This window comes from Rhodnius prolixus, unplaced genomic scaffold, assembly GCF_049639745.1.
Source record: "Rhodnius prolixus isolate KJV_2025 unplaced genomic scaffold, Rpr scaffold_18, whole genome shotgun sequence".
Classification (NCBI taxonomy): domain Eukaryota; kingdom Metazoa; phylum Arthropoda; class Insecta; order Hemiptera; family Reduviidae; genus Rhodnius; species Rhodnius prolixus.
The window spans coordinates 362,010-385,556 of NW_027411636.1; the positions used below are offsets into that span (position 1 = coordinate 362,010).

Below are 23,547 nucleotides of genomic sequence, written 5' to 3' on the forward strand. Positions count from 1 at the left end.
TGATTCTCACATACTCGTAGATATTTATATATAAGTGAGAATATTTGAGAATGCATTGTGGGAGGAGGGATGAGCTTTCGTTGCAGGTAAGTAGGTAGCGCCAGCTGTCTTCATAATGTCGTAAAGGGGATCAAACTGCGATGAATGTTTAAGAAGGGCTCTCTTAGCACAATCCGTAGGGCCCTCCTTCAAACATGAATTATTTACCTGAAGCTATTACCTCGGCTTACCACCGTGCGGGCTATTACCAGGCTCTACTTTATACATATTTAGGGCTGCTTCAGTAATTAGGACTGCACAAGGTAGCTAACTGAACGCCATTCCAGAACTACGAAGGGTTGGGAACTTCTTGAGTGTTCACCTTACTCCTTCCTCTCGAACTTGGGTCAAAGAAAAAATACCCTTCTGGTATGTAGAAGGGATGTTTCTGTCGGAAGATATTTAAATTTTTGCCCAGGCAAAAATCGTCGTAATCCAGACGATCCAAAGTATTTCGCATCACTAATAAGGCCCTCAGCCATTGTATGATTCCATTTTAATAATAAAGTTCATCGGCGGGAAAGATCAAGAAAAACAAGAAAACTTGGCAAACTGACATCAAAAGAAGAATGGAGGAAATGGTTACAGCTTTTACCAAAATGAAGGTTTACTCATTGCCAAAATGATAGTTCGGACGGACACTTCTTCCGCTTCTATTGGAGCTGAAGTATCCAAGGTGGCGATCCCGCAGACTTTGGGTTTTCACCGCCAATATCCGTTTCAGCTGACCAAATTCGAAAAAGTAGTTTGTTTCAAATTGTGTGTTTTTAGTCAGAGAGGGCTCAGCGTTCAGCTACCCATTACGTGTCGTGAACGGGGACGGAAGTACTTTCTTCACTAAAAACATTTTTTTCTAACAAATAAAAAGTAGTCATACACAGGATTCGAACCGGGGATCTCTCACTTGCAAACCCAGCCTTCATTTACTCCTCCTATATCGACAACCGCCCAAAACCTTACCAATATTATCAAGCTGGAATATTAAATTTAAACAGTAGATAGTTGAGCGGATGCCATTTTTCTCTATTTTTTATTTTTAACAAAACAGTTTTAAAAATATTCTTTGCTTAAATAGCGGTAACACAAAATTATGAGTACACAGATCATTGCATCTACGTATAAGTTAGACAGGTAAAAGGAAGCCAGCAGGTAGTATTATTGTTTTGAACTACTAACACATGCCGATAGTACCACCAACTTTTTTCTAAGGGTGATACAGTGAGGAGGCCTAATGTGATAGTGTGTGATAGATAACTGGGGTTTGAGAGGACAATATTTGCATTGGTAGGGCAGTGAATGGTCGCGAACACTGCTACACAGAGAAACCTATCAGAGGGAGCAGGGTGTAGGGGGGAGTTAGCGGGGGGGGGGGTAGTGGAAATGCGCGGCGCATGCAGACTCGCCGTCTCAGCTCGCAGCTCGCCTCCATTCGCTCACAACCTGTCCAGCCTGAGCCACTCCAGGTGAGTACAGCTCTTATATCTCTCCTTCAGTTTTACTCGTACTCACGATATTCTCACTTAGACTGTATCCTCATCTCTCAACAATCCTCTATTTCTTCCCACTTTTACTCAAATTTTTAATTACCTTTCGTTAGTTTTAAGATTTTTTTAAAATAAAATTTCTAAAAATAAAATCAAACGAAAATGATGAGTAAATAAAAAAAAATAAAAAATAAAAAACTATTGTCGACTAGAGTAGCCCAAGGAAGCAGTTGAAGCCGTGAGGTCGAGGCAGAGGGTCTGTAGAGCCCGACCTGCCTCCTCTTCACTTCACAAACTAGCGAAGTGACAAACATCGTACGACGAACACTCAATGACGAATTCAAACAGACGGCTGTCTTCGGCCTACACTAAGCAATGCACAATTCATTATTTGATTAAATACTTCGATATTTTAGTTTTATTTATTCAAAATATTCTACTACGTCGATTTAGGTTTTGTTGCTCCATTCGATGTATGATTTCTTTTGAGTTTCGTCCAACTCCATTCCACTGCACTTTAGAAATTTCAAGAAATGTGATCTTTAAATGAAACATTATACTCAACAGTTTTAAAATGAAAATTAATCCAGATAATTAATCTTGGAAACAATAGAAAATTCGGACTGTTAGGTAGTTTCCTGCCGCCAAAATAATAAAAATGTTTTCCTTCAATTCCTCCCCCTTAATGAATGCGCTTTCCAAACTTTTCAATTTTTCCGCTGCTAAATTTGGTTCGTTTCTTTTTTGTTTGAAATTAAAATATTCTGTTGAATGTTCTTCTGGCATTTGTTTCCCCCTTCCCTTCTTTTAAACATTTTTTAAATTGCATATTTCGTATTTCTCCTCAGAAATATAATACCATTTTCCTTCTAGACCCAATTAGGAGATGTTACGTTTTGGTAGAGATGTAGAGAAGATTAGATCTTGTAATTTTGATCCAATTGTAGACCAGGATGCTGAACAAAATATTCCGGTGTACAGCCTTTCCTTGCCACTTGTGTTGTTCTTGCTTGGCCAACTTTGCACCAAAAAAATTTTTTTTTTAATTTAGAGTAATTCGAATCTAAAATAATTGGCGTCCAGCCTTTTTTAAAGCACTGCCGGCCACCGTTCTATAAAGGACGTTCCCTTGTCGCAGAAACTCTGTCCGTAACCGGACACAAATCTTCATTCCAATTGCTGGGCAGAACATGGACTACAGAAGTAAACAAATTCATGTAACAAACATCAAGATGTGCCATTCCGGAAAGTGCTGTGCCCAGTGTTGGTCAGTTATCGCAGCAATCTGGGCGAGAATTACCAATCTTAGCGCCCCGTGTCTGCATGTCTTTTCGCCCTTTTTCTCTCGGTAATATACTTCCCTTCTTTGCTGATGGCCATGCAACTAGGATATGTTTTTCAAGTTCGATTCTTTGTATTAGTTCGTGTTGCAGTACATTTCCATTTCTTGATGAAGTCATTCGTTTAAACTTTTAAGATTTCAAATAGAAACTCTATTTTAATACCAAAGATTTCAGCTCTTAATTTTGAAATATGTTTTCTAGACATTAGATAGGAATTCCTTATATGGTTAATATTGGCTATATATACTGGTGCAGAGTGCCAGCAAAGAAATTTTGGGCAGTGATTCTCTCCGATGTTGCACTTCACTCTTATCTAACGGATCTCCTTAAAAAACTAAAAAACCTAACTAACGTACTGTTAACGATGCCATGGCATACATCACTTAGTGCACTATTGCAGTAAAAATTATATTTCATCTGTGAAGTTTGTGGGTCATCAAATATAGTGATGCCAATATTACAAGTCAATTATTAGATGCTATGAATATTTGATCTTCCAATCATCTAATGATTTATGATGCTTAAATAAAGTGAGGCTGACTTAAATATTAGGTCTAAATACCTAAATTCGTTTCTTAACTAAAATTGTTTTCTTTTTATTTGTATTGTCTTAATCTTTTTGGGTATTTTTCTCACCTCTTTCTGGTGCATCGACGTCTGTGGTCTTACCAAAATCATCCAAATTCTCTTTCCAAAATTGATCACACTTGTAAATTATACTTCTTTTTGAAAGTGTGATTGTGAAAAGTTCGGATATGTTTCACATTACACGCGCTATTAAGTGAAATTTAGAAATACATTTTTAACTTACCCTGCATCATTCTTCAGAACTCTAAAACGAATAGTTTTATAAAAATGTTTCAATTAAGTGTAATAAATGTATGTTATAAACTCGAAATTTTAAGAAGAAATTTAACCCTTTCTTGTAAAATAAGTACTACATGAACTACGAGGAACATGATGGTCTATGAGTTCTTTCTCCGAGAAAAGCGATGATCCAAAGAAGTGGAGAAGGGTTTCCTCCGAAGTACCATTCATTGCAATATTCCTGATGACAATGTTTGTAAGTACCAAATTTCTGAGTTGACTACAGACAGGGTATGGAGCCTTCCTATTTTTCTCTACGTGTATACTTATGGAAGACAATTAACATTCTGGTCAAATTCCAGATTTCAAATAACGGCAGGTTAGATTAAGTGTAAATAATTTATTGTTTACGGCAGTCCGGATACTTTGCGATGGTTATAATTTTTCCCCCGTTTTCTTGGTATTTATTAATATTTTCCATCATTAGGTTTTCCTTGAAAGTTTGTTTTGTCTTGTTCTTGCCTCTACAGCTGTCGCTTTTGTACAATGGTGTCTGCTGCGAGGGAACACTTTCCAAAGACCAGCAGCTGACTCCAGGATCTCAGTTGTTGACGATCTCAATCAAAATAAATAACTTCTAAATGAATATTGCAATTGAATGAAGAAATATTCCAAAACAATTTGAAATGGATATGGTCTGCAGTCCTTGCGGCAATTTCAACCAATTTATCGCACAGCGCGTGTACTCAAAGCAGAAGTACCAACCTGTGCAAACAGAATAAAAACATATCATTGATGGAACGGTTATCACTATGCCCCCGGCCGAGAACCTTCCACCTTGATTTAGTGAAACAATCATTTCATGGGCGAACCTTCTCCGAATAATTGTTATCAGTCCAGTAGGAATGCCAAGCGGGGGCGGTACAGGCTGCTGGCTGCTGGCGATGTTTCTTCTGCTCTGTCTGTCCCTGGACATCCCCTATTAGATTTAATTTTATAGAATTACATTACAGAACCTCTCTCTCACTTTGCTCAATTTTAAATAAATACTGATCTGCGATTGCGCTCCTCCGATCAGATTAGATCCATGCTAACTATCCTACCTCATTAAGATTTTATACCTTGATTAAAAAACAGGTACTATTTCTCTTATCAATGTGTTCGGTTTTTACAATTCAGGTCTTTGTTTTAATAGTTTAAGACTAGTGATATTCTACTTTTGCAATTTTAATTTAGAAATGGAGTAAATACTTGAAAACATGATGACCTCTACTAGTTCTTTGGTTGGAGAAGAAGTAGGAGATCTGAAATATAAATTGGACACTCTTCTTCTTTCACCCATTTAAGTACAGAAATTTTAAAGAAAGAAATTTGAGGAAATTAAGTGAACTAAAAAATACTAAATAAAATTTATTATTTATTAATTTATATAATTCTGTAATAAGAATAATTTATTTTTAAAAAGTACTGCGTTTATTAAAAGCTATTATTGATGTTGAACTTTGGTCGTCCACTTTCCACCATCTAAGTCATTTAAGTTGATTTAAGGCACAATAAAATGGGTGAATTAAAGTTATTCTAAAAATGGCTCTACTGCTGAGAAATTCGTAATGTTGGTGGTAACTTAGACTACCTTCTTAAATTCATGCAGTATCAGCTTAAAACTGCCCGAGATCGAGATATGGACCTTGAGATCTAGGCAAAGTCAAGGCGTCCATAATCTCTTAGGGCAGTGGTTTTAAAGGAAGCTGATATCCGAACAAGTGCGAGGAGGGTAGGGAGTGTACTGTTGGCGCTCTCTTACTTGGTTTCCGGCGAACGAGAATCACATCTGAACTCTATTCAGTACAATTAAGGGTATATCCTCCATGCTGTTCTGGCCGAATTTCAGTTGAAAAGAAATAAATTCTACTACCGCCTGATTGTGCAACACTATGTCAGACTTCCTTCAAAATCGCCATACTCTCAGCCTACGAGCCCATTGCTCTTCTGCACAAGCACTTGTCCGATCCTTGGCTTATTTGTAGGTGTAAACATGTACCATAGTTGAGGGGAATGACAACCCTTGGCATTGAATTCTTTGGTGTCAAAAGAACTCCGTGTTACCAAAGAGGAATTGAATTCCTGGCTCGAAGACGGGTTAAAGTGATTAGTAACCGCGGATTATACTTTGAAAATAAACTATTAAGTTTTATTTTATTTTCTCGGCCGGTCTGACAGGTAATATGGCCGATGTTATCGAAACAGAAAATCTGAAGGCATTTCTGATAAAGTAACGGTGGCTCAGCAGACCGATCATGCTGGACAGAAGACGCTATCTTCCGGATATTCAAACATGAGCTGCACGCTGCTGAAGGCTGAGCTGGTGGCGGAACTTGATGCACCTTACCATGGAGGTTACATTAGCGCCGTGTCGCTTCTATTTCTGCGACTCGTTCCCGTAATGATATCTGAATCCGACTGCTCCATATAATCCTGTTCGTTCTTATCTCGCCGCCTTATCCTCTCCCTTTCTTTACCTCATTTCTTATTTCCTTCTCCCCGCTTCACCGAGGTATCTCTATGTCTGCAAGAACATTGTGATTGCCATCCATTCAAATGTTAGGAATTGATTTTCCACTGCAAATACTGCGACAAAACAAAATGTGTTTAACAATGGCCTAGATATGAGTGTGTACATAGAACAGGAAACTGTGCCGAGAAATAACACTTCTAATCGCAGTTACATTTTCTAAAACTAAAATGAAAAGGAAGATAAAAGATTTCATCAAGTGGTGCTGATTTACACCTTAGATATTCTCTATTCATTCCATAACCTGAAAAGGAATATCCTACCTTTTTTTATTAGCAATACAGGAGTAATATCAAAGGAACATTCAAATTGTTTTATCTAATCTACTTAATTAAATTATTACACTTATGATTGATACAGTAATAAGATTTACATCTCGGCAAATTGCTCACATATTAATATTTTGATTAATTAATGAGGTTAGGTCAGCAGTGTAGGATAATATCGTTGATTTATCCAAAATAGCCAGCAGTGTTTCCTTAATTCTGCTTGTTTCTGTTTTTCAACCATCATTAGAAGTTGATTTGTTTTTGGTTATGATTTTCCCTTGTAATTACTGATAAATCACTAAATGATGATGGATTGGAAGTTCGGAACCATCAGAAACAAGGAAAACAAGTGTGTCGACGGATAAAATCAACGATAGTGAGGTCAACGAAAATTTCTTTGGTAAAATAAAACCTTCTTTTTTTCTTTTTTTTAAATAACATCATTAAAAGTAAAGTAAAATTCATCTAAACAGATCTATGTAAAATGTATATCTAATTTTAGTATGATATCAATAACTTGCATGAAAGCAAATTCATGGATATTTGAAAGGTTCACAATGGCGCATATTCCGTCGATCTATAGCTTATTGTTTTGTCAATCAAACCAACTCCTGTCTTCCGTCTATCTAAGATCTACTATTATTAGCAACCTTCAACTTAGTAAATGATAAGAGTTTATAATTTTAATCTGAATCCATAAAATGTATTGAAACTATCACCATTTATTACCTAACCTTCTAGAAGATTGAAAACATTAATGGAATTAGAAGTAGAAAGTAATCGCTTCATTATCGATGCGGTACGATTTAAAGTCGAAATTCATTTTATTAGACTGTATTCCGATATGAAAATCGATTGGCTGAAGAGTGTGGTAGTTTGTAGAATTATTTAAGGGGGTCTGATTAAAAGATTTATTTCCAATAAACGGTGGCTGAAGACAGCTGATCATTCGGCCAACATTATTAATGATATTAAAGACAGAAAGTTGGACTTAACATTTCGATTTTAGTCCAACTTTCTAGTTATGTAAGAGTTATTAATTTACATTTCTTTTATTAAGTATTTATTTTAAGAAGGGTTTTGTAATCGTGGAGAAGATATTGTTTTGCGAGGAGTACTAGATGCTGGACAATTACCTCTGTACCAACGAGATCTACAATTGTACATCCAGTCCGCCTAAGTTTGTTTAGTGGAAGGAAAATAGAAGTTTGAACAGAAATTTCAGTTAAGATTGTTGCTAAGCAGAAGTGGTATTGGTGTTCGCTGCATCGACTCGAACCGAGGCAGCGGCGAGCAACATGTACACATGCACTAAATCACTTTGTTTGGTGAACCTAGGCCAGAATTACCACTTTTCCCCTTATTTTTTGAGCTTATAACTAGAAGTAAGGACGACTTAGTAAGTAACATCTAGCCCTGCCTTAGTAAGTGGCTATTTGAGATTAAAAACCATTTTTCCGGAGGATCTAGACGTGAATTCTGGCTACTTCCACTGATTTTTGCAATTAAGAATGTAATCTCATCAAATAGCGATTAGAGCTATTTCAGAATGAGTTAAGCGCATAGCTAAGATAAGGGCCCACATTGGGCTCTAGGTGGCGGAGTTCGTCATATAGTTGCACGGTATGTATTTTAACCCACGTTAAGTGCTGCATAGAAGACAGTGTAGCCGGCGCAGGCTGTGAATATTAAAACAAACTTTTATGGTTGAGTTTTTTTTATGGTGAGTTTTTATACGTTGGCAACACTGAGCCCTTACGATCAGCACTAACACTATTGGGCCATTTGGGTCAAGAAGCGAGGCTTTCAAGCAACCTTCAGCAGCAAGAAAGCGCCCCTTTTCTGTGCAAACATGGGGGAATGGTTAAAATGGCAGCGTACTCGGCAGCACTGTATCGGTGCCTCATATTTCGATAAGTGGCCAGCTTGCTAATATTAGTCTATTGTGTGATCAAACTCTAGACCAGCAACACTTACTCTAGTGTAGAGCTCGACCACACTAAACATCTATCAAGTGAAGAAGTCCAGTAACTAAAAACCAAAAAAATATGTGGACAAGGCGCCTCAAGAGAACTCAAGACTCTTACAACTTCCTCTCTTCGCAGCTGCCACAGTTCGCGTGACCAATCTTCTATAGAACTAGATTTGACTAGATCTATATACTACCAATATAGACTAGATCTATGTACCACCAATGCTGTTTGGCCAGTCTCATGAGACAGGACGCACTCCTTCATCAAGACGCTTTGTTGCTTTTCCAATTTGACCCGCCGCCCTCTTAGGGTAGTTTTGCGAACGATTTTAAACTTTTCTGCCATTTCCTCCAAACAATTCCAATCACTTTCTTTAGACGGGTCTTACTAATTCCATTCAGGTACATCTACAAACTTAATGTATGGCTTCTCAAGAAACTGGATAACCTCATTTTAGGACTTCGTGAAGAGAGACTAACTAAAAATACATTCGAGAGAAAGGCTGACATAACTTAAGAAAACAGAGTTATATATGCTATACATATTGGTAGTTTTATATGGAGGAGATTTTGATTCAAAACGGATTTCCTGTAACTTATACCGGGAACATGTTCTGTTTGGGAAGGAAAAGCAGATTCCAAGTAAGCCCATTACTCCTGTGCGGCATTACTTCTTTCCTGGTTGGGGACGGGACAGATAAGCAGACTGTCGGCAGGCTGGATTAGCAGAGGCGTCAGAATTCTCTTGCTACTAGACCACCTTGACACCTGGAAGAAAATTGGTTCCCGCTGGCTTCGCGTTCTTTGATGTCATGCCTATCTTAGTTGAACATCAATTTAGTAAAGAAGAATTCTCCGGTTTGATTTTCTCGCATAATCGATCTCTGTCCTCCCGGTAAGATGAATGTAGAGTCAAAAGAATATTATGAGGCTCTAGATTCTAGGGAAGTCCAAGATAAATGGTTGTATTCAATTTAAATATGGCCGTAGAGTTCCTGGCAGTAATAGTTGGCGAATCTTTTCAAAACTTTAATTTTTGGTGCTGTGGGAGATTGTGGAGTTCCCTCAGGACCAGCAGACCGAAATTTTATGTTGGATTCTTTTAAAACAGAAGTAGTTTTGTTTAGATTAAGAGAAGAACAAGTCGATTTCATTCGTGGGAACGATTAAAATTGTACCTTCTTCTATCTTGACTCATCCAATACTTTACAATAATAAGGCGTTTGTTACTTTGCCTAGTGTCACTGCTTCGTAGTCCTTTAGTTTGCCATAAATTCCCAAAATTCTAGAGGTTGTAAGAATGTGATGTTAAATCGCCCATCACGTATTGCTGGGAGGTAGACTTGCCTGGACCCCAGCTTATTTGCCACGGAAATTCGATGAAATTAAAGAAGAAGTGGATGACGGCTGCCGTTAGTGTATGCTAAAGGCAGAGTCTTGTATTCATCGGACGGCAGTTTGTAATATTAAGCATTGGTGTGGTCAAAGGGAGAAGGTATATGATAAATGTAATTCGTTTAATTAAAATTTATGGCGCAGGAGCACGATGGGACGCAGCACGGAGTCGAGTTAGCGCGGAATTAGTCCGTTTTTTATTTCCCGGATTGATTTATTTCAGAGGAGAGCTGAGGGAATAGCAGGCTCTGCGTACTACGCCTTTCTCCAGAACGCGAGGTCATTTTCTTCTTTTACAGGATAAAGTCGCCCTTACTAAATGTGCTTTCTGACGGCCTAGTGGAGGTGGTGGTCGTTGGGAGCAGAACTTAATCTCGTGCTCCAGTCTTAATTCTTTTCCCTCGCCGAGTCAGAATTAAAACTGAAAGATTAGATAGGGAGTGTACCAGAGACCGCTACATCACGTGACCTGCCTCTTCTATACAGTGTCACGTGTTCCTTCAGTTTCTCTCAAATTTCCCTCCTGTTTTCTGTTTGAATTACCTCCAGATGGGTGCATTTTATTATTTCTCTTCCCCTTTTTGAAGAAGTTGGCGATCCCGTACAACTTTTTCACAGAATTACAAACAACGACATTGAATTTAATTTTGACAAAACCCAAAATAAATTTTGCACTCGTTTTAAATTCATTTCGGATGCAATAATTTTAACGTATGAAATGAAAACAAAACATCTGATCGTGTGGAACACGCACACAACTTCCTGATAGCGTTGTTCTTGCAGTTATCAGTGACGAAAAGTTTTCGAATTAATTGTAATCTTTAACAACTTAACTATTAAGAAGTAGCAAAACCACAGAATGTCCAGAAATGGCTCGTTAGTGGCAAGCCTTCCTCCATAAAATTTAAGAAACATTTTGAAGAAAAACTGGTCAGTCCTCAGAAGTTTAGAGTGATTCTATCTCAAGGAAATGACGTCAGTTCAAGCGATTCGTTCTTAAATGGCATTTTTAAATGGCAGAACTATAAAGCTCGTTAGATGGATCATCCTCCAAAACTACATTTAAGGTAACCATAAACACTCTCCCCACATAAAATTTATCTGGAGAAATATGTCAAATAAAAGTTTTCGATTTTCAAGTTGCGCTGAAGAAAACTCGTTTTAATAATAAATCTGTAAGGTGTTCTGATACAGGGATTCTGTTGTCTGTCAGATCTCAGGGGAGAACCCGCCGAAATAAAGTTTGAAATGCAATTTACTGAGGTAGTGTAAAACCCACATTGGGCAGACTAAAGGAAGTAGAGGTGTCTGCCAGCAATGTTAGGATTTTCGTAGCCTTGCGGAAGTCTCAATGGAAGAGCGAAGAGGCCATCCTCAGAAAGAATGTGTTAAAGTTGGCAAGGTAGGAAGGGGTACCAAAGACCGTTCAGCCAATCAAATCGTCAAACTGAATGAGCCGAGGGCCTTCAGACAGGCACTTATCATGTTTACCTTAAGGAGCACGCGGGGCTTTGCTCTCCCATCTCGCAGCCTTCCGCGCTGATTTATTCCAGAAAAAGTTGAGATACGATGGAGCGGGTGGAGACACCAATCAAAGTGACGTAACACAACATGACGCATTATGACTGCCAACACAGCCAACTAGATGCAAAAAGCACCTAATGCCATACCTTAATCAGTATCAGCTGGCAAACATTGACTCTTTCTCCCTGTAAGAGGAAGTACAACCATCGAGCGACTTTCCATGTTGAATTTCCCTCATGATATAGAAAAGGTTTTCATAAAACCTCTATGGAAAAGGTAATCATGCCTCCGCGCCGAATAGTAACGGAAGGGGCCTTCTAAGGAAATGTTACAATGAAATGTTTATTTTTCTGCGCGCAGTCTGACTAAATCTTTAGAGCCTTTCACAAGGTAATTTCTTAAGAAAAACAATTTATATAGTGGCTTCTATGGTAATTATTCCAGATGATTGTCGTAAGGCGTAGGACCTAGTCCCTGAGTGAAGCCCAAAAACCTACTAACTCTCACAGTGAATCCACACACTGGTTTATCTTGAACCTAACAGTCTCCTAAAAATTATATCCCAGCAAAATAAAGATCGACTTTGCCAGCAGTAAGTTTTTGCTATAGGACTGTCAAACAGCTGACATAGCCAAAACTAGATTACATACTCTCTGCTGTTTTTTGTTCTCAAGTTTTGGTAAATGCACAAACTTCACTCAGAAACTCAAAATGGGAAATCTCCTCTTTTTCAACAAAATCTAAAGATTAAAAGAAACAAGAAATGCCAGATTAGAGGAAAATTATCACGAGTGGTGATTTTCAACACTGGAGTATGAGAAAGTCGTCCGGAGCATTCACAAAGATTTTTTAAACTTAAATTAATTGGATAAAAGGTTGGCTAGCAGATTAGCAGTAGAGTGCTGTTCGGGATCACCTGGAGCGGAGAACCAAGTCAGCTGATAGTGGCAGCTAATTGTTACTTTAACCAGGTGTCAGATAGTTCGCCACTGCCAGATAGATCATCAGAAGCACCAATAACTGGATGTGCGATTTTCTCCAGTCAACACATTCGAAATCAGTAAAATTGTAGGCATTTAGCTCTCTTGGTATTAAGGCGCTCCCCCAGACACAACCGTTTTTAATTAAAATTCTTCTTTAATCGCCTCTTTATTTTTGGATTTAGTAATTTCCTAAATTAATTGCTTCACCATTCAGCCTGGAAGTCTGTTTGGCTGCCACTTAATTGGCAAAATAAAACGAAAGGATTTCCTTTATTTTTTAGCGGGAAGGCGGCCACATAGTGTTGGAGGGGCAGGTGTATTTGGGCTAAAAGGTTGGCAACACTACTAGTATGTGGCTACCCTGTTCACCGGCCTAGCACCCAGTCTAGGCTGGATGGCTGCCCCAACCCTATGAACAGCTTGTCCACCACAAGACAAACATTACAGCAGAAGTTCCCTAGGTTTTTTATATCGTTGTCCCTCATGTGATTATACTAAGTTAACGCGTTCGCCTTGATTATTTTTAACAGTCCAATTCTATAAATACTATACTATAATAATAACAGCATCACAAAACATATTCTACACTTTGAGACCAATTCTCCTTATTTATTGCAGTAATCTGGGAATGCGATTTCTCAGAACATACCCACGCAGGAAACCTCGAACCATTTCTTCCTGGCAAATTTTATCGAAATTGATCGTCGTTATTGATTAATAAGGCGGGCCTTAAACTCTTTTTTTAATGATGAGACGTCGAGATCTCAAAAGTTATATCCAAATATGATATCTAATCGAATAACAATTCACTGTCGCACATCGGTTCCCTAGTAGATAATTTTAACGATTGCAGTACTTTTTTTTATTAGATGTAAGAGCATCAGTTTAGAGTCACGTAGGAATGCTTTAACCACTTCTTGGAGCTAAATTTTATTAAAATCGGACTAAGCATTGTAGTTGCGTAGGGCAAATTCCCCTTCTTATGAGACGCAGCGTTGAAACTTCAGAGATAAATTAAAACTGTCCGGTAGGACAATTTCGAATCGAATGACACTTCATTCATGAAAATCGGATTTAGGCGCTACGTTGTTTATAAGGAAGATAACAAGATAAAGAACAATTTTTGAAAAAGCCGTTTTTGCTCATTTTCAGCAACTTATTTCTCGAAATCTATTTAATCTGTGTTGTTGCAAAAAAAATACAGTTATAAAGTAGGATTTGCCCTATATTATAAAGAAAATTTGGGAATTTTATCTTTTATAGAAAAAGAGAAAAAAATTGTTAAAGTTGGATGTTTTTCAACGTTACGCTTTTTCGTGCATATTTTGACGATCAACCCTTTATACAACTGGTCCTACCGGAAACAGTTTTAATGAGAACTTCAGAATTTAAAATCATTGAATTAAAAATTGGACCATTGAATGGTAATCCACGCCACGATCTAGTAATTCGATTTGGTTGGACGAGGCTAAGTTTTGTTATTTGAGACGAACCAGACTTATTTCCTCAGGCAGAAAGAGATGAATGTACGGAGCAGTGTTGACAATAGGAAGCCAAACAGTGCTGCCAATATAAAGGGCGCCGTAACCCACCAAGCTATCTCTTACTCTCTTTAATTAATCCAAATACACTCACATTCATTGTGCGTATCCAATCGGAAATTTATTTTCAAATTCTACGATTTAATGATTGTCTTGCAGATTAGACACATTGAGCGCATTTTCCATTGGTTACTTGATATTGCGCTAATGCCACAATAGCTGAAATATTAGTGCCTTGGATCACCAAGTTCAGGTGGATTCGATGCCAGACTATAAGAATAAGTGTCCAGACTAATTCTTTTTACCAAAAGGTAATTTTACACTTCTTACAGCCTATCCAGGATTCACTGACCAACCAGCAAATAGAAGGGCGTTTACAACCTTGACTAGTCTAGTCTAGTCTAACTATTAAACCATAACTTTTCACGCGGCTATAATCAACTCTCTTCATCCCTACTAAAGCAATCAACACGAGTAAACCAAACATTAGAGACAAATTCTGGAAATTTTTGAGATATTAGAGTTGAAAGTTTGGATGATTTCACTTCTATCCTAATTTCAATCCTTTATATCTCACTTCCAGTTATTCAGATTTCAATGAAAATTCTACCAAAATGTTCAGTAAAATGTGCCATTTGACAATTATTTTGTATTGTGACATTATTATGCTGTCCTTGAAATTTGGCGAAATTCTAACCACGTATTATATTTTTCTCTTTTCCTGTATTGAAAATACAGAGAGGTTAGAAACGACGCCATAGCGATGTGAAAGATAAACAGTCGGTCCATGAGAAAATCTCTAATTTGCTTACACAATGCAAAAACGTCTTGGATAATTTTAATTTAAGATGTAGATACTGAAATTTGAAACAAGGGGGCAGAAGCTTTCAGTGCCTCGTTTCTGGAAGTAATGGCCAATTTTGTTTCTGTGAGCTTTCCTTCTCTTCTAATAAGCAAGGTGAGCTCTCAAAGTCGCTTAGAAGAGTCGTTGGACGTAGTTTTAATGTCCGTTTTGAAAATTAAGAGGTAAGGCTGCATTCGGTGATGTTCGAATAAGGCAGCTACTCCTGAATGAAGTGCCGTGTCTAGAAGTGTGAAGGGTTATCCGAGGGCCGATAGGGCGGTAAAATAAAAGTACTTAAAGGCGGTGGCCGGAGGCGGCTAACGAGATTAGGAACGGTTCGCTACATTACTGCCCCTTGTAATCACCGCCCCACCAACTCTTTCGCTGCCTCTATAATATAATTACTTTTATTGTGCACATAGTATGTGTGTGTTGGCTATTCCACCCCCCCACCCATCATTGCCAAAGAATTTATTGATACATGGTCCATAATTTTGTTTTCTTGTCCATCACTGGGGACATTAGCGCCTTAATTCATATTACTTTAATATCTGAAACCTTCAACTAAATAAACCCCAATAGATTTAGCTGCACATTCGCTCTATAAACTAAATCTATCTGATAAAAAGGAAATTAAAACTACTTTTTTTATAAATACGTAAAATAACATTTAAATTAATCATTTACAGATGTTAAAAGACAGTTCTTTTTTTTTAAGATTTAAATCTTGAGAATTCTATGGTCCAGACTGTCTCCAGGTTAGCTGCAAGCCTTTGTGTGATTGCACTCAGAGAAATCTAACTTCTCAGAACAGAGGCTGTTCGCCAGGTTTCTTATCTTTTCAATTAGATTATTATGTTTATTAAGATTATTGATCTTTTCTATCCCAACTCTGCTGTCTGCGTAACTCACATATTCCACAGAAACTGTCCTTCATATCAGTTATGTTAACCCCAAGTACTGTGAAGGGTGTTATAGTTCATGAGGCAAAGATTATAGTTTGAATGTCAGAATAATGTCCTGATGCAAATCCAGCTGGGAGGTACGAAGTCGAAGACTGTGCCTAGCGGGATCAACTTGTCATTGCCGTCAGACCTCCCACTTGTAGGCAGATGAATTGTTGCTCCATTTTTCATTTTCCAACCAAGCACCTACATCCATTTGTGTAGCTTGAGCAGCTCTTCATATTCAACTCAAATCTGCCAACAGATTACAACCAACTCCACTAAAGAACCGAGCAAATTCTCTGTAGGGTGAGTTCGCCGTTCTGTCTTCACAAAGCGAAAGAAATGTTCTATAGCAACATGGCCCCTTGCGGATTTTCCGCAGACTGGGAGTTTTCGCTACTTCTTATTTAGTTTACGGAAATAACTTCCAAATTCGAAGGAGTAAATTGCCATATTCGTTAGTCCATTAGCCATATTCGTTATGTGGCCGTAAATAACGCTGAATCGACACTTTACTGAAGAAACCACTGAAGCGGCCCCCCTTCACTAATTCTACTAAAAAAATATTTCAGATAAAAGTTGGAGGAGGTTTCATTGTTGAACAAGTGGTTGGGCCGCCGTCTTATATAACCTCCAGTGGGGCAGTGCTTCCGCCTCCACTTCTAATTCCCCATTTGCATACCGGGTTAACTTCCAGTAAGCGCCCCACTCAGACTTATCTCATTTTTGTTTTTGGAGCGAAACGTTAGCCCTCCATCTAGATAAACTTTCCAGGTATTTACAAAAAGAACTTTATTGAACGATACTATAAACACGATGCCACTATTTGCTGCGGCAGAAATTACTTCTGTAACTTGTTAATTTTTGTAGTTATATATCGCGCACTCTTGCTGTTGGTGAGTGTCAAGACTGTGATCTCAAAATCACCTTACCTGTTACTCATATAATAATACTCAATAACACTCATAGCTAGTCTAACTCACTAACATTTTAATAAGTTTCTGGCTTACAGTGAAAGACTGCGAATTATTATAGTTGAGACAAAATTATTTTTTTTAAGCACTTTGTCCATGCAAACAGTTGGCGTCTGTAAAGCTGGATTTAGGGTGAGTCAAGTCCATCTAAGGCTGACATTATCTCTTCTGATTAGTTTGTTCGTTTCTGCCTCAAGCTTCTTTCACAGCAATAAATCGGCGCTGAAAATCAGTCTCGGCTTTTATCGCGCAGATATAAAATTCATGCAGGAGATATCCCGCAAGAACGGGAACCATTATTTGACATTATCTTAAAATACAATATGTTCAAAATAATAATTGTGGTGCTTTCACAAATTAATTGAAAAAAACTAACTGGTGACCACCCGCACTCGACTTTCACAGGTCTCAACGATCCTATTATACATTTCTAGATTTACTCCAAATTTCAAACATTAATCACGTTTTTTTATTAACTCTCTTTATCTAATTTACAACTGCCTATTGGCAACAAGTAAATATGATCACAGTATAATGAACAAACAAAATCAATTGAAGGAATTGAATGAGGGCCATCCAACGATGAGTCGACTAACACAGGATGCCGTTGAAGTGAATTCGAGAAAGATGCCCTTTTTTATCATGCAATCAGATAATCGCAAGGCCATCGACGTTTAATCACATAAATCAATCTTTAAAACTTGACAATAAATTGATTAAATATTCTCATAATTCTAATAATATAACACAGCCTCTTATTAAATTAATTTTCTACAAAAAATACAATAATTTTCATGTTATTCATGATGGTAAAACAATTTACTATAAATATAAAGAGAGGCTTAAGACAACCATCTTGGCCGAAGACTGTCAGAGCACACAGTACTGTGACTGCTATCAACATCCTTTAAAGGCAATACTGGGGAAGGGGTCGGGGTGCACTTTTCTCAAACGGGTCAATGCAGACAAAATGTTTAAGGACGGTAGGTAGTAACAGTTTGCAGGAATTCTGAGTTGAAGACAATGTAAGCGTTAGAACCAGGAAAATCTAGTGGGTGGGCTCACATCGAGTTTAGTTTTTAAACTATAAAAAATGTAGTCGATAAATATCAATATCGACTGGTAGAATACTTGCCGTGAACTCCCAGAGCAGCAAAGTTTCAAGGAGAGCTGTAAGAAAGAGTAGGACATTTTATAGTTAGTCACAGATTGTGAGTGCATTCAGTGAAAATGTACAGAAGGAAGACTGCAGGCGGCTCTAAGCAAGCGGATAATGGGTTGTGCATAGCGGATGCATTATCGCCAACCTGTGCAGTGGTAAAACTGCAGTATTGTGGCCAACAGCGCCTGTTTGCACTTCTCCAGCAGAGTTCGTTAAAAGCACAGTTGCATGCGCTTCTTTTCTCACCTCTACAGAGTCTTTTTTGGAGTTGTTTAACTTGGCGGCAGTTCGCAGAGTTTGGGCCTCCCCCGCATGCCGCCTCTAGCAGCCACCAAATAATATTTATGTCCGTACCCATATCGTAGTAATGGGTAAAATAATAATTCTAATACCACCCTTGTAATTGTTTTTTATTTATTACCTTGAAATACATAGTTTCTAAACTCAGTACAGAAGTAGACGGGGGAGAAGGATATGCGAACTCTACTTTCCCCTCCTAGATCTCTCCAGATTCCCAGATGCACATCTCTTCAAACTATAAACTTCAGAAACTTACTTGATCGTTACTAACGATCTGCAGTTAGTAGAACCGTAATTACGCTGAAAGGAAACGTTGGAGGCAAGCCTAAATTCCTGCTCTAAACTAACAAAGCTGCATAAATCTAAGAGAATGTATAGAGAAAAGCGTGGGGAAGTTTTTCCAACAATTGTTTGGAAAATAGAAAATCTCGTCTGTCGTGGTTTAGCTAAGCAAACATCGAATTCAACTTGCTGCAATTTATTACAGTGGATAAACTTATAGATCGATTAGTAAAAGTACTTGGACACCAAAAAAAAAATATTTTTTTTACGACTGTGAGGGATTTGTTCCAGAAGTCAGGGAGGAGCGGGAATTGTCTGCCTGGTGGCGATCAACATGATTAATCGAACTTTTCTGAACAAATCGATCAGGTTTATTTAATATCAATAAAAACAGTTGTTTTAAAGTAATTAAGGCATTGTGTGAGCGGACAGCGGGCGGAGTAAAGTACACAATGCGAGCTGCAGAAGGCGCTGTCGCGTAATTATGGCGTTCCCAAAGAGGGGTGCCTCCCGGCGGACCCAGTGTAGTTGTTTCTTCTTTTTAATGAGCGAGACACCCGAACAAAGAGCTCAGTGACGACCATCATATTCTCCATCGCCCCTGCAGCCAGTTCTTTGTTTAGTTTTTTAATTAAGCCAGCTAACTAATTTGCTAAGGATAATGGTCAGTAATAATGGTGGCAATTTCTGCAAATTTGCGGGCGATGAGGGCGCTCGGCTAAAACATAAAACTCCCTAACGGAAGTTCAAACAAAACCTGCATAAATTTTAGAGGAAAACGCTCCCAGCTAGCCCCGACTTGGCCAAACATATCATAGACAGTGTGAGGAGAAGAAGGGGAATACAGCAGTTACTCCTTGTTGCTCTTCTAAGTTCTTATTCGGAACAGAGAGACTTAGCAGCTTTGATCGCCATAGTCAGGTGGCTCTTCAGACTATCTGAAGGCCCCAAGGCAAAGGAAGGCGAAAGAGTACTTCGTAGTTTGTTACTTTGAAAGTCTGACTTCTCATAAGCTTCTCACAGATCGGCGCCTTGTACGAAAAAGATTGTGTACTCACTGTTCCAGATCTTAATTTTCCTTTGACTCTTTTTTCCATGAATATTTATCTAAGCTATTCTCTAGAGTGCGCTTTTAGCAACTGCGTTAATATTTGTTAGTAATTATTGTTAGTTATTCCAGGTTGAAAGTTATAAGATACTCACTGAGATGAAGTTAGCAGCCTCTTACTAGCCCCAAGTTCCAAGGATAATCCATCATCTGAACCGCATGGTAAAGAGGAAATATGTGAGGAAACCACACGCTAGATTTTCCATCTTACATTAAATTTGGTTTAATTTTGTTTCTTTTCGATTTTATGTTTCAAAATAAACTGTTCACTTGTGCAAAATCAGTGCCTCATTGCCGAGCACTGCAGAAACAAGAAATGTGCCAGTCTCTCAGAGTTGCGAATTTGATACAATACTGTAATATCTATGAAATATAATTAGCAGAAAAAGTTTACGAAAAATCTGGTCTAGTCAGTTGTGACAAACACCAGTGCACCGATTTAAATCTATTGTCAAAGTTAGTAGCTAGCTTATGGGGATTGTATTGGCTAAGTTAGGGAGGAGATATCATTTGCTGGTGAGACCCGTTCGATACATAAAGTTCCAAAGTGCAACTTCAGATTTTTCTTGAAATATTTCGATGCCAGTCACCCAAGACATTCCCTAATCATGATAACCTGGACACAGATGTTTTTTTGACATCGAAGATAAAAAGCGATCGCAGTTTTCCCCTTAATAATAATAAGAAGGAGAAGTAAGTACCAAAGTAATTATTTAAAAAAATAAATTTTACATTGTAATTATGTAAATTTCTTTAAGTAGCAAGATAGTCATGATCCCTTAATATGCATGCATATATGTACGCCCTGTGTGGCGAAGAGATATGCCCTTAGTGATACAGAGAGTACGAGTACAGTAAACCTACTGAATCTTAAGGGAATTGAGGGTTTCTAAAAGTGTGTTAGTATTTATTATTCAGCAAAATGTGCTGAATATTTAGGCGAAATGTTCAGGATTTTCAGTTAATCAATATTAATATCACATTCTATTACAAGTTATGTAAATTATTTAACATTAGAAATTAATTTAAATTACATTAAATATAAACAACATTATAGCCAACTTAACCTTCAGGCAGATCAGAAAAGTGCGAGTGGAAAGCCTGGCTCAGCGGGGTACACAGAGCCACTTACCGTGAATGTTTCCTCCTAAACTCGGCGAGAGAAGGTAATTATTTGCTAAGTAAAGTTATGAATATTTTTTAATCGGGCTTAAAATACAGCTACCAACTTTACGATTTGTAACCTTTAGACTTAGTTTGAAGGTGCCACAATAGTTGAACGGTTAGAGGCGAGGCCCACAAAGTTAAGATGGATTGTGATACCACGTCTAGGCTTTGGATTTTTACTCCATGAAATGAGAAATTTATTACACAAAGTATGTTTGGTAGTTCTCTCCGTCCACAAAGCCTAATTAGGTACTTAGACGTAATGGCCGCACTGAAAAATTAGTTAATACTTTACTTTGTTTTATACTAGTCTTAGCTTTAGTATTTTATTACCAATCCTAGTTTCCATGGTAACTTTCCTTGTTAATATTGGGAAACTTCCCAAGGTCCCCTAAATACCCAGAAACATGTTATTTAGCCGGATGTTTTTTTGTGTGACAACCGAGCCAATCACAACGATTTTGCTGTAGCATTGAAACGTATATCTCAATTTGAATTAAGTTACTAGCTCTACATTATTGCTACAGTTATTCTTAAATTTAATTTTGAATTTAAATTGCCATAATTAGACTAAAGTAAAAACTTGATTCCGAAACTTCATATTCATCAACAAATTAAGAAAGTGATTATTCTTATGTTCAAATGTCATAAAACGCCGTCGTTCAGCGGGACCAGCTGTGGTGGTGAATCAACTCGTCACGCAGTGGGGGCCGACAAACTTGTCTAGTACCTTGTCAAAGTCGAGAACCAACAATTGGCCAACTTGTGGCCTAAAAATATGTTTTACTCCCCGATTCAAAGACTCCTGGTGACATTGCAAGGAGCGGAAGTGTACCTATCCCTGGTACCTTCATTTTTTTAGCTATGAACAAATTAATTTTGATTTGCTAAGAGTAGAAAGCCTTGGGTTTATTTTAGCTGCCAGATATTTAATTTGTTGTATATGGAGGAAATAACCTGTCAGAGTAATTAGCAGTCATGGGAGGTTATATCCGGCGCAGTAGAGGCACCAGGTATTTATTAAATTTGAAAAAGTGTCACCCAAGTTGATGGGATATTCCACTCTGTGGGTTATATTAAAGCAGAAAGTAAGTGTGTGTAGATAAAGAGGGCTTCGCACAACTACTAAGAGAAAGAAGAAGACATGGCGTAGAGACTGACTGTCTTTGACTGCGAGCGGCTCGTCTGATGTCACCTTTATGGCTGCCCTTAATGAAAACCCTTGTCCCAACCCCCTAACTGGCCTCCATACTATAAAATATCTTTCTTCTTCCCATATCTTATTATCTAAACATGCAAACTCCGGAGTGCGCCACGATATTAATCTAAATCACATGGTGACTGTATTCATTATTCTCTTTATAACCTTATCTCATTGATGGGGGGGCGCTCTTAGATTTTATATTTGCAGGCCGAACGTAAAGCCAAGATCTCTTGTTTATGCAGTAGATCCTCAAGTGATTGCAGGTCATCCAATGGGGCACTACTTGAACTCGCTGACGGTATTATGACATTACTAGTGTGAAAGCTCATGTAGAGCTGGATCAGAACACCTATTTTTCTTAAACACATACCGGTTTGGTTCATAAAATTTAATATAAATTGAGCAAACATCGATTTAGAACTTCAACTGAAGGCTACTAATTCTCGAGGAACTCCTCAAAGTGGGTAAACATGACGCCGATGCCACGGTATTGATGTACGTTTGAACAAAAATTGATGTTGCAAAACGGAACTTTTTCACTGCCGGAGAAGAGTTCAAAGACAATGGCGGGTGATACAAATGTCCAGTTCAATACGGCTTGTTCCTGTCGCCAATTTGTGAGGGTCTCATTCTGTGCTCTCTGCTCTACATCCGGAGATAGTGGTTATCGCAGGCGAGTTTATGAACCCACTCAGCAACAATAAGCCCACACAATAGTCTCTTATTACGTACCTTGATAACAAGATTCTCTTCCACATAACCTTCTCTATTCCGTATGTGAGTGCCGCTCAACGAATTTGCAACCTTCATTTTGTAACGAACATGTACGTCATCAGTTCAACACATTGAATCGTAAAACATAAATAAAAAATGGGTCACTTGTTACGCCTAAATCTGCCTCAGTTGCATTTAGAGCAGAAAAGATGAGCTGGCTTAGAGCATCTTTGACGCATAATGCGCCTCTGCCTGCGTTGCGATGTTGATGTTCCTGCGGTAGTAAACTGGCAAATCTCAAGATACTCGTCCACTTCCATCCTGTCTCGGTTTCAAACCGTTCTTATCAATCTTAGCCTCAATCGAAAATCAACCAAAATGGCCGCTCATTGCGTTCACGTACTCAGATATTCCGGCATCGCTCCCCATGTTTAGTATTGAATAGTATAGAGTGCAAGAAACAGGTTAGCTTTTAAGAACCTAGAAACACTTTATTTGATCAACAGCCGGCGGATTAGAGGGTCGGCGAGTAGAAGACACGTAAGTAAATAATAAGTACGTGCCGTAATATTGTTGTATAAGTATCGGACAGAATAGTTCGCCCCCGGATGAACTGCTGCCCAGTTTGCGCACGTTGTGTCTACAATCTGCACTGTTTGCCCTGCAATCCACCGACCTCTGGATTCAGATTGCGACTTGCACGTGGTAACTCTTCGCTAACCACCGCAATAGGAAGTGAACGTTAATCTATCATGTCCGGGCATGTCAGGAGAATTATCACACTGATTTCATAAAACGGAACATAAAGAGACCGGTCACCTTTTCACAAAGAAACCGATCAACATGTTAATCTCTTGATATTTGAATGATGGGTGTTGTTGACCATTGATGGATTTAATCTGTTCTCACAAGAATG

The 23,547-nt window shown here is 38.2% G+C and overlaps 1 protein-coding gene across 2 annotated transcripts in view; it reads left to right on the forward strand.

Annotated features, from left to right (window-relative positions):
- Positions 1–1,409: 1,409 nt before the first annotated feature.
- Positions 1,410–23,547, forward strand: part of Tk (Tachykinin) — a 271,387-nt gene continuing 249,249 nt past the window's right edge. Inside the window, exon 1 of one of the 2 annotated variants that reach the window (XM_074143714.1) lies at positions 1,410–1,502. In XM_074143714.1, the coding sequence (XP_073999815.1) occupies positions 1,420–1,502 (83 nt within the window). In that variant the 5' untranslated portion in view covers positions 1,410–1,419. Of the gene's footprint in view, positions 1,503–20,668; positions 20,713–23,547 lie in introns of those variants that run through there. The other variant, XM_074143715.1, reaches the window with a different exon arrangement.